This window comes from Acartia tonsa, chromosome 5 (genome assembly GCF_053477335.1).
Source record: "Acartia tonsa isolate MP-2025a chromosome 5, ASM5347733v1, whole genome shotgun sequence".
In the NCBI taxonomy this organism is placed as follows: domain Eukaryota; kingdom Metazoa; phylum Arthropoda; class Copepoda; order Calanoida; family Acartiidae; genus Acartia; species Acartia tonsa.
Window position 1 is genome coordinate 36,159,498 of NC_137264.1, and position 12,645 is coordinate 36,172,142.

Below are 12,645 nucleotides of genomic sequence, written 5' to 3' on the forward strand. Positions count from 1 at the left end.
GTTAATACACTGTGCTAACTGCTGAACCGACATGTTTCTCCTTTATAGTGAAGCTTCTTACTAGGGTTGGGCCGGATATCCGGCCTTTTTAATATCCGGCCGGATACCGGATATTGAAACTATCCGGCCGGATATCCGGCTCTATAATTTTTTATACTTAAATAAAATCTTAGATTGCTATAATTTTCTTATTTTTGAAGCTAGAAGAACATTTTTTCTGAATAAGTTTAACTTTATGTAAATTTATATAAGATTTCTGAAGAAATTTTTTTTTACTACTTTAATATCTGGTAATTTGGTCGGTTATCCGGCCGGATATCCAGTAATTTGGCCGGATAACCGGATATTTGCCAGATATCCGGCGTTGGCCGGATATCCGGCCGGTTACCGGATATCCGGCATTTGAAATCAGCCGGATATCCGGTATCCGGTATCCGGCCCAACCCTACTTCTTACATGACCCAGGATGGTTTTAGGCATTTTTAAAAAAAGTCTGGTTCAGGTTTTAGGATATTTTTCTGCCCTTCCATACCCCATCGAATATTGTGCCCCTAGATGATAGGGACGCAGCTGCTAGTTAATACATAATCAGTAAAGTTATAATTGAATTAACTTAAACAATTAATGTTAGTTAATAAATTAACATATTTGAGATAATAATTGATCAATAAGCATTATGTAAATTGGTTGTTAGTCAACATTTTCAGAGGGAAAGGGAAAATTAATTCGGATTTTTACAGTATTCAATAGTTAATCATAATTTTATTTTAAGAAATGAAGCATATGTACACGTCTTTAAGGTCTGTCTGTTTGGAGTGTTATTTGTTATGTGCTTCTTGTACACATGATTGCAAAAGTTAACCTTGTAATTATTTTTAAAATGCTTTCCTATAACTATTTTGAGGGAGGGTTGCTGTAAGAGAAACCGCCCCTATAGAACTACACCCCCCCCCCCCCCCAAAAAAAAAGAGTTAATTTCTAGCCGCTAGTTAGTATCATAATATCTTTATCTATATGTAAAAATACTGATAGCTGACAAGAACATAATATTTTTAGATTTCTATCTGTATTGTCCCAAATATCTGGTGTTGACTAAATGAGTATAGAAATGATTGTATAACATGTGTGTAAATTTGATTATACTTGTAGTAAATCTAATAGAAACAATATATATATATATATATATGAGAGGGAATAGGGGAGACACAAAATATTTGATTTTGACTTGATAAAAGTAACAGGATGTCTATCTGTTTATAACTATCGGACCGATATGATTCTCCTTTTTAATGAACATATTTCCATAGTTAAAACTATTTTAGAGGTGGGTAGGTATATCCACACTTTTTAGAAAAATATCCATTGAAGAAAATAAATATCCCCCCCACAAAAAGAACAAAAAGTGGAGGTTCGTTTTACCCCAGTTGATTTCAATAATGTTATTTCCAAGGGCCTTTATAAAGTTTTTTTTTATTGAAGAAATTTGATTTTAAAGCCTTTTAAAATAAAAAGTGTATATGTATTTTTGTTTTTAATGTTTTATATTCAATCTTTTAATTTTGTATCCCCTCGAAACCAATAGAATTACTATAGGAAGGGCAAACGCTAATGGTACCAATTATCCTCAGACTAAACTATTATTTCAAGATATTTAGGAATATATCTATAACTTTTATTAGTAAGGGCACAGCTAATATTATACTTATATCAAGTATGTCTTGGCACGCAAACGGGTCTAACTTGCTTACCTGGCTTGCAAATGACCGCTAAGTTAGAGAACTCACCCCTATTTACTCCTCCGGGGCTCAAATTTGCGGCAGCTTAGCCTAACTATACTGCCTTCCCCTTTTTGGAGGTAAATGATTCCCCATGGCTTGATCTCATGTATGATAATCATGTATTGAAATTTTCCAGAAAGGAGAATTTAATATTGTTACCTTTATCTTTTAGCCCGTGCCTTCGGCACCTCGGGGCTAAAAAAACTGGTTTTAATCTTATAATTGTACATTCTATATTTGCGGAAAGCGGTTTTTAAAACGACGAAAGAAATAACTATTATTTGCTAATTGACACAGTTGTCTATGATTTTAATAGCGAAGTTACTCTGTTATTCAATTTCCGTTTGTTTGACTGGCTGAAACCTTTTAAAAGGGAACGTTAACTTTAAAGTTGCTATTTGGGATATACAACTGGAATTTTTTTTGTAAAAAATCCTTTAACCAATGAGCAAAGCATCACGTCTAAAAGCTTTACTGTAGAGGCGCCCTTTCATGATTTGTTTATTAAGATTTAAAGAGTAAAAAAATTATGTCTATTATACATTTCATAGGTTTAACAATGTACCACATAGCTAGGTTCAGGTTTCTTTCTAGAAATGTATAATAAAAATTTTGGTTCATTTCTCTACCCATTGTAGAGAGAATCCCATTTATATAAAAGATTTAAAATATTAGACTCTACAATGTACAAAAATATATAAATGTTGGGCAAATTCGCTGGAGAGAAAATGAGAGGCTTAACTGGAATTTAGTTGGATTAATTTGTTCTAATTTCACTAATTGGCCTCCCCCCGCCACTCCGCCCAGTGTGGCCAAGTTTATCCTAAAAGCTTTCAGACAAACTTTATCAAAGTAATGCTGCAATTCTAGTCTTTCTCTCTTTTTCTTTAACTTAATAACTCACTTTAAAGTAGGAAAGAAACTTTATAACTCACTTAGTCTGTATGGCTTTCTGTCCTAAAAGTGTTTTTGCTTTTAAGATAGACAGCTGAATTTTGTTTGACAAAGATTTCTTGATTATTAGGCAATTTCAACTTCCCTCAATTTATTTTTCTATTAAAAAAACTTTGTAACTCTTCTTTTAAAAGCAAATCTAATCTATAATTTGTAGACTTTTACTTGTAGAGTTTGTTACTTTGAAGTAAAATGATTTTTTTTCTACTGAACAACTTAAGCTTATACTAAAATACTAAATATTCGCGGCTTGTGTACTTAATCAGCCTTGATTTTATTTCTTATACTCCCTGTAATACTCCACTAACTTTTATTGTAATTGTGTGTAGTTATATATCCATTTTAGATATTATCTTATTTTATTACATTAATGTTTTATCATATTTGGTAGATATTCTCTTACATTAATAAATATGTACAATACCAAATATTTTAGTGTTATTAGATGTACAGTTACTCTATATCTATGGTCTGTTAACATGTCAAAGCACTTCAGTACAGACTTTGACACGCACACGGAAGATTTTGTTGCTGTGCTAACTATGAATATGACTGTTTTTGTTTGTAAAAAGTTGAATGAAGCTTATAAAACATGTTGTTTTCAAATCAATAAAAATATATTTTTAAACTTGGACACTTGAAAAAATTTTAAATTAGGGTTCTCTTTATATGAAAATTAGAAGATTAGAAGAAATTAACCATTTGCCATTGGTTATAAAAGTTTTTCTTTTCTTTTATATTCAACTGAAATAGATATAAAAACAAGTTAAGAGTTAAGACTCTAGGGGGCTTGGTGTCGCATTGGGTACTAGACCTCTCTACACGCATTAGAAACATACTCCGCTTATGATTGCGGTGTAAAGCGTCCATTCACCCATCAGACAACCAACCCTCTGAGATGCATGACCTTTGTCTGACAAGTTTAAACTGTAATGAGTATTAAATAAGATTACATTTGATTAAATCAGTTTATACTTTATATTCGTTAAACATTGATAATATGATTACATTTTCTAAATTTGATCTTTTTTATAACTTAATAAATTAATAAAATACTAGCAGCTACGCTCCCTAGAGGCCTCTAGGGGCACTTAAGGAGGGGAGAGTCGAATTTGATAAACCAATTTCTTATTTTAGATTTCTAGGGGCAATATTTTCTTAGGAGGGTGGTGGTACCCTCCCCTAAAATAGTTATAAACCTTCCCGTGACCTATAAAAAGCTACCCTGTTAAGAGAACCCGATCGTTTCAGCGATTATCGAGATCGTTTGGTACAAACACACAGACAAACATCCTGTTACTTTAGTATAGAGATATAATCTCAATCTTTCTTAGCAAGTACACCTCTCATCTGCCACAGAGCCATTTCACCATAGTGGGCATTTGTATTGTTGTTGATCTTCCTAGAAAACAGGTTTGTATCATAGGATAAGAATGTTGGGGGAGTCAAGCCTTGATCCTCTGGACCAAACATACAGGGTGGAATAGCTAGGTAGCCAAGCTCATCAAATATTTCATGAGACTTTCCATAGACGGGATCATGTCTGCAGAGTATTTCATTTGTATCAGCATTGTATAATTCCATGGAGATACAACTAGGGGCATGACAGTGTCCAGCAGCATAGATTATGTTAATTCCATCATATTCAGTAGTGTTGCCCCAGCATGAAGGATTCTTTCTAACATCACAATCATTCATCATGTCCCGAACTGTAAAGTTTGAAGTTATTTCATAAACACAGTTGTTAAGATTTTCATCCTTGCATTTGGGAATGTCATATTCACCTGACATTGCTTCAGTAACCCAAAAGAATCTGATAAGATTTTGATGGGATGGCACTTCTTCAACTTCTTTATATTCCTGGAACCAGAAGCGGAACTTCATGTGGTATGTCATTTCTTCCTGTGGCTGTTCTTGTTCTTTGTCCAGAAGTATAACTTGGTGGTGACAACAGTGTAGTCCACCTTGATATGTATCTACCCAACAAGTAGGATTTCTAAGCCTTAACATGTCACCCTTAGGAGGTGGGAGGCAGTTTTTGGAGAAGGGTATATTGTTAATTGATCCAGTAACACCTTCATAACATATGCAGGTAGATCCATCAACAGATAAAAAGTTTAGAGTATCTCCGGATCTTGTAGTTCCATGATAGGCATATGTACCATCTGTTCCGCTTGCAAAAATCATTTTTATTGATTCTAAATCAAAATCAAATGAGAAATGATCAGATGTTGCTCCTGGAAAGTTTCTCTCCATGACAACAGTTCTGACACCATCAGCAACCTGATTTGATTTAACCTTGACAGATGATTTGAGCACAGAACCAGGAGCATGGTTTGCGAGTTTACGCTCAGATACATTACCAGTTCCATCAACAACAATTATATAGGGAGTGTCAGACATAGCAAAGTTGGGTGTATTAAAACCAGCACCAAACCATTTTCCATCTGGACCTGACATTGTTATGGTTACTGTTGATGTTGTTGAGTCCAGATCTAGCTTGACACTCATCTGAGAAGGTTCAGAGGTTAGTTTACCAGATTTTAAAGTTCCACCTCCACACTTTGTATCTGTGTTTGAAGCAGAATTGTAAACCAGGAAGTACAGACCATACTTGTATCTTAAATAACAACCAGATAATGAAGTTTTATCATTGATGTTTAGTTTGTCTGTAATATTAATTTTAAGAAAATCTGCTGCTTGTACACACTCTTCAAAATTGCGTATCTCAGTTGGACATGTCTCTTGGGTAGCTGTGCTAAATGAAACAGAAATATTCTTTTCAATTCTTGTAGCACAAGGACATTCTAGTAGACCACTGTAGCTGGCATCAGGTGGAGCAGCAGATGATTCAGGCAAAATATCAGGTTTAAAATCTGTTCCGTTGTAATTTCTGTTTCTAGTATCAATTTGCATTGGCTCCATGTGAAAAGCTGTTGGAGAATCAATAAGCTGAGCAAATCCTTTGGGGTAGCCATGAAATGATTTTCTAAATTCTCCACCATTACCCTCAGAAAACCATTGGGATGCAGGTATTCCAGAATTAGGATTAGGATCATTGATATCCTCTCTAAGGAATGAGTGCCAGACATCCTGTCCTGCAGAGTGACCCATCCTGTGAGCCACTTCTGGAGACACCTTTCTCAACTCTGAATTAGCTCCAAGCAGGTAGGCAACATAATGATGATTATAGGCCCAGGTAATTGGCACTGAAACATCTCCTGTATTGGTTTTAAATACCTGAACAAAAAAATCTTGATTTTATTTCAATTCCTTTTCCCTATTGGTTTTGTATAGAAACCTTTGAAGTAAAACTGCATCCTTTCAATCAACATATCCAATAAGATGTAAAAGTTGGAAATAATTTTAATGTTAGAGGTAGATTTGAAATCTGCATCAAATTTTAAGGATTTTTTATAAAATTTATAAAAATTCTTGATACAATTTAAGTAATTTTGACATCTGTGATTGGTGGATTGAAAACTATCTGCGTTCTGATTAGAGAAGCTTATGTGTCGTACATCATTCAACCAATTAGAGCACAGGTAGTTTTCAATCCACCTATCATGGATGTCAAAATTAATTAACTTAAATTGTATTTGCGCTTTTAAATAAAGAATTATACAAAAAACGAATTTTATAAAAAAATTCTTAAAATTTGATGCAGATTTTAAATCTACCTCTAACATTAAAATTCTTTATAAAAACTTAAAAACTTATATATCTTAATATCCAACTTGAAATGTGCAAGAATTGTTTAACCTTCATGCTCAACCCTTTTGCTTCAACCAATCCTAAGATTTAGAAAAATATTATAATCTAAAATTAATATTTTACTTGATCAGCCTCATATCCAACAACAGCCATGGTCTTTCCATTGAACCTGGCAACCAGTTCAGGATCCAGAGGAACTTCATCCATCATTGTCCAGAAGACCTCGGCATACCTAGGATACATACAGTAATGAAAATGTTTACTGATCATAATCCTATTTTAGGAAACTTTATAGTATAGATATATTAAGGTTTTTAAATATAAGACAATAGACAATAAACTGATTTACAACCCCATTTATAATAAACAAAACTGACCCTTCTCTAAAAAAATCTTTATTAGGGTACAATTTTGGATTCTGACCCTAAGAAGATTGAATAATAGTCCCTAATATAAACCAGCAAGAGTCAGTTTTAAAAACTTTGGGGACCAGTATTGTTTATTATTTAATATCTCCTCCCTCCTGGAGGTTGTTAAATGCCTTTTTTATACGAAATTATTATAAACTGAACACTTGTACACTTTGAATTTTTGTCAACTGGGAAATACGTTGTTTCAAAAATCAAAAGTAGTAAATCACCTGGAAAAAAATAAATCAATTTATTCAGCTTACTTGGTAGTTATTGGAGGAGTATAGACATCAAAGTACTCAACTCCATCATAAGAGGAGTAGTCAGTGTTGAAAGGTTTGTCAGGATGAGGATTAGCAATCAGATACTCTCCATTCATATTCTCAAGCTTCCCATCTTAATAATGTTAGGGGCATTTAGAGTTAAGTTTGTATTTAAAATAATTTTTTTTCTTTCAATTGAAAATTCTTTAAACTTTTATTTTTTCATAATATTTGATTAATATTTTTATAAAGGTAACAAAAAAATTATAATTGGATTTAATTTGATTTACATAAATTATATCAATATTTTATTGATTTTTCAAAATCAATATGAAATTAGGATGATTTGTATAATATAAACTCACCTTTGGTGGGAATTCCATGTATAACAGTTACTATGTAACTTAACAGTAAGTTTAAGATAAGTCTCATGTTTTCAAACTGGACTTTATTTGTTATTATGTTACTTTTTATATCTCTCTTTATCTATGTCCTAATAATTTTTGTAAACATTTAAAGAGTGCATTTTTTTATTGTTTATTTATTTTTAATGTTTTTGTAGCTATTCTGTTAGTTATAATGTCTGTGTGTCCAAAAGTAACAAAATGGCTAAATTGAATTTATTTGGCTGTTATCAAGGGTAGTTGCCTTTTTTTGTCAAGATAATCTTGGCCAATAAGCATACATAACATAACAAACTTTATCCATTACAAAGCTAAAAAGCTAATATCATCTCTATATAGAAATTGGGATCTAATTTGGGACTATTTGGTTTATTGAGATAGACTTCTGACATTCCTTTCAAGTATTCCTCTTTCCTATATACTATATACTATACTATAACAAACAATATCTAAATTCTAAAACTGTACATATGGATGCTGTCATCTATATCTTTCAGATAAGTAAAATGTACACTAATTCTTTAGAATAAACTTTACTAGGTTAAATAATAAATTTACTAATATAAAAAGTGTGTTTATAATGTAATATAAATTTTGAAGAAAAAAATACCTGTCTTAATTCAAAATATTTTGAATGTTTAAATAAAGAATAAACCTGTCAAAAAAGAATGTAAATCTTATGCTTATTATATGATTGTCTATTGTAGCATATATTCATTCTTAATATTAGAAGTTTAGAACCATATCCATAATAACGAAGATGTCAGGGTAAAATAAGTAGCTAAGCCCTTAAATATAAACAATTATTTGAGTAACCCAACCAAACAACTTGGTTTATGTTTTTGATAAAAATCTAAATCTGTTTGCCTATTAGTCTACACAAGAAAATTTTAACTCCTAAATTTCATTGCATTTAGAAAAATAACTAAAAGCTCAAAAGATTACTTTTTTATATTTATTAAAAACATTTTAGATTTTTTTATTTAAAATAAAAAGCAAATATTCAATCGTAATATGTTTATTTTAACAATGGTGGAATAGTATTTCAACAGTTATAGTTTACAATTTTACATGCATACAAAATTGTAAATATGTATTTTATTCTAATTAGTTAGTTTGTGATATTTCATTAATATGACAATTTGACATTTACTTTGTATATTAGTTCTGTTTGAATTTAATTAGAAGTTATTAACAAGATTCAATTAATTAGTTCAAACCAAATGTCAGTACTTTAGCAAAGTAAGTTCAAGCTTCTAAAAACATATCCTACCCTCCAACCAAAACTGTAGCCGTCTTCAAAATTTATTTGCAGCTAATGGCAGTCGGTTACCGATATGTATTATTTGCGCAGGCACTTTTGATATATATGGCCATTATCCAGTCAATTATAGCAGCCCCAGTATAGTTGTAGTTCTTGAACTATTAATTACTTATATATTATCTACTTCATGTTAGTCTAAAATGATTCCGGCTAAAGCTAAAGCTCTTACGAACAAAAGAAAGGTTGTTGGAAAAGACCAGCATTGTCCTAAGAAAATTTCATCTTGTTATGTATTTTGTTAACCAATTTCCAGCGTTTAATTAGTGAGAGCTAGTTCCCTTCCAACTTATAGTTGTGTGGAGTGATACAAAAAAGTTTATTTAGTGCGAGATAGTTCCCTTCCAACTTATAGTTGTGTAGAGTGATACAAAATAGTTTATTTAATGAGAGATAGTTCCCTTCCAACTTAAAGTTGTGTGGAGTGATACAAAATAGTTTATTTAGTGAGAGATAGTTCCCTTCCAACTTATAGTTGTGTAGAGTGATACAAAATAGTTTATTTAGTGAGAGATAGTTCCCTTCCAACTTATAGTTGTGTGGAGTGATATATTTGTGTGATAAATTTATTCTTGGTTTAAGCCTTTAGTTATTTTGTATCACCAGCCGCCAACTTCTGTATTTGCTTATCAACTTAATTCATTATGAAGATGATGGAATTTAGACTAAAATTGAATGCAACCCTATTAACTTAATTCAACATAATCAACTACAGTTCTGTATAATTAATACCATTACTACCAAAGATGTTGAAATAAGAGTTTATTTTAACTTATACGCAAAATTTTGGAGTGAAAAAGTCACTTCAAATCAACATTTAATACCAGCTTATACCAATAACGAAATTATTTCGGAAAAAAACACGAAACCTATACATGTTTTGCAGCTGTCGTTGGGGGGGCAACACATCGTAAAATTACCGACCTCTCCATTTGCCCCCCAAATATTATTTTAGATTTGTTTCACTTGTCGGTTATACCTTATTCCAGATTTAATACTAAAATCAATCCACTCCCTTTTATTTTGAAATTTATAATTGGATAAAAAAATAATTTTTTATATAAATAAAATACTTTTATTCCAGATGCATTGATGATAACTATTTTACCATATGAGAATACTAGAGTTGGCTCGATATAATTATCTCCCTATTGGCTAGTTTTCTATATGCATATCTATTTCTCAATAAATCTATTTTCCTCACCCGGCATTACTATCTAAAAGAAAGTAAATATTTAATAATTTAAATGATTTTTAAAAGATTTTTTTAAATTATATTTTTTTCTTAACATTACCATCACCAAAGGGTTAATGATGATGATTACAATTTTAGTTTAATATTTGAACACACAAAATGTCGCCACAATCGAATTCTTTTAAAACATAGTTTTCTTAAATTTATCATATTATAAATTTAAATTTTCTTTTTTATGATTAGAAATTAAATACATCAATATAAGGTAAATAGCAACATGAGATGAAAAAAAGGAATTTATTTTTAATAAAGTAAAATAATGGGTCTTATCGTTCTGGGCAATGAGAGTTTATTATGGATTATTGGAGCACTATGAGTTTTAATCATATATTCCTTGGAAAACTTGAGCTCGTTTATAAACATTTATTTCCTATATAGATCTGACATGGATCTTGAAGCAATTAAGCAGGCCGTTTTGTACATGTTAAAAATTGGAAGATTTCATTAAATAAAAGTAATCGCAAATATACTTAGTAAATAATACTATCAAAACACGGATGACAACATCCATAAAAGCGAAGCACTGAAACGGTAGGACAAACGGACATTAACACTTATATAGTGTCAGAACTAATTAATTAGAATATAAATGTATAGTAGTCGAAGCAAAATTGTAAGTAAATTTGTTGAAAAACTGCTTGATACAGGATAATGTTTATGGACATACTTACATTTTTAGGACTTGATTATAGAGTTGCTTGGCTTCTAACATTATACTTTGTTGTCCCAGGAATCAACATTTCAAAAATCAGATCAATCAGATAATTAGATCACATAGAAATTTGTTGTTAAAAAAGTAAAAAAATCAATTTAAAATGGACGTACGGACACTTGTAATGATTATAGAGTTGCTACGCTTTGTAAATCGTACCTAACTACTAAAGGAATCACCATGCAAAGTTTGAAATCGATAGGACAATTCTAAAATGCTTAAATTAACGAAAAAAACTATCTCTCTGTTTACCAGCAAATTTTTCTTTAATTCTTTTTAAAATAGCTTTTTAAATTAACACTTCTTATGTAAAAATTTATATAACCTTTTTGAATATATTTAATTTTAATTAACAATTAATGTCTTTACTTAGGTTGATTTATCGTAAATATATAAGGAATATTCAATTGCAATCATAATAATATATAGAGAAGTGAGGCTTTTTGTTTGTCCGTTAATATCTATCTAACCTTTTAACCTATTTATTTTTTCATTTAAGGGAAGCCTCATATTGGTCCCTTTTTAATCCAAGTGAATCTACTGACTGCGTCATTCATGTTTAGAGTAAGAAGACAACTAATTAATGCTGAAGTTTAAATGTAAAAGATAAAATGTGAAATTTTGACAAAAACTATTCCCGAGTTGGCTAACTATGTTTAATTTGGTGAAAGAATTAATTAGGATAATTTAGAAATATATTGGGTTCCAAAAAGCTTTTCCCAACTCTCTTTCCCTTTTTATACTTTTATCCTTTCCCCTCTTCCCCCCCCCCCCCTCTCTCTCTCTCTCTCTTTCTGTCTCCATTTCTCTGAGTATTTAATTACATTTTCTACTTTGTTTAAAATTTGAATACACACAAATACAAATTAGAAATACAGAAATGGAACTGTGAAATAATAATTTTTAGTACGATAAAAAAACGGTGCATTTTTATAAAAGGGAAACTTTATTATATAACCAAATTTGAAATAATGTCATCTTTTCACTTTAAATCTCTGAAACGGCTGTAATTCCTTAAGTTTGCTTACCAGAAAAACTTTGTATCAGTCCTTTTATGTCTAAAGCCATTTTCAGTTGGAAAAGAAACTAGAGCAAAACTTTTTTGCCTCACAAACGATCCTTGGCACGTCAGGCCATGCTAAAGAACACATAGTATGCTTATAAACAACAATTTATAGAAAACCAAAAATTTATAATAATCATTAAGAATAAAACAACATATTAAAGGTAAAAATCACAAAACAAAAAATTCTGATTCTATTCAATAAAGCTTCAGGGAAACCTGATTGATTGATACCTCTGGGGACGGTTGATAACAGCGTTTGACAAGACCTTTATATAGAAGGTCCTAAAGCATTACCATCCCAAATATTGCAGACAACCAACCATTTGATTGCTTGACCTTTGTCTAAAGAGTCCAAACTGTACTGAATTGCTCCTTTTTAGGCCAACGCATCCGCCTATTTTTTCTTTTAATGTAGAATTTTTTAACGTCTTCAGTTATGACGCTGTATTAAGCCGTGATTCGAACCTCCCTTATGCCAAGCGGATGCGCTACTTGTTGAGCCACCGTACTGCTGTGGGTTAAGCTTCGGGGATACAGTGATATGACAATAAAAGATAGAAAAGGGTCTCCCGAAGAGGCTCTAAATTGAAAAGTCACTGAGAAAGGCGGAGAATGTGGCCAAGTGCAGGATGCCCTTGGAAGAAAAGAATAGTTGTATTAACCGGACTACTGAAGTGACTCGATTATGTCATGCTAATGAAAAAATAAAAAGTTAGCTTTTTAAAATTTAAATGCAGAGTGTCTCCTTAAAGTAAGTGTGAAAGAGAT

The 12,645-nt window shown here is 31.3% G+C and overlaps 1 protein-coding gene across 1 annotated transcript; it reads right to left on the reverse strand.

The window, feature by feature from the left end:
- Nucleotides 1-3,318: 3,318 nt before the first annotated feature.
- On the reverse strand, nt 3,319-7,622 carry LOC145319391 (uncharacterized). The gene is made up of 4 exons (XM_080161508.1): nt 7,485-7,622; nt 7,120-7,252; nt 6,570-6,678; nt 3,319-5,972 (listed from the first exon to the last, which is right to left on the reverse strand). Exons 1-4 carry the CDS (start codon nt 7,549-7,551, stop codon nt 4,053-4,055), a joined length of 2,229 nt encoding a protein of 742 aa, XP_080017634.1. The 5' UTR covers nt 7,552-7,622; the 3' UTR covers nt 3,319-4,052.
- Nucleotides 7,623-12,645: the final 5,023 nt, after the last annotated feature.

Excerpts from the sequence above, each read along its gene's own strand:
- LOC145319391 (XM_080161508.1), bottom strand. The coding sequence starts at position 7,551 with ATGAGACTTATCTTAAACTTACTGTTAAGTTACATAGTAACTGTTATA. Across the intron at positions 6,679-7,119 it reads ACTCCTCCAATAACTACCAA|GTATGCCGAGGTCTTCTGGA; the intron begins GTAAGCTGAATA and ends TATGTATCCTAG. Across the intron at positions 5,973-6,569 it reads TTGGATATGAGGCTGATCAA|GTATTTAAAACCAATACAGG; the intron begins GTAAAATATTAA and ends TTTTTTGTTCAG.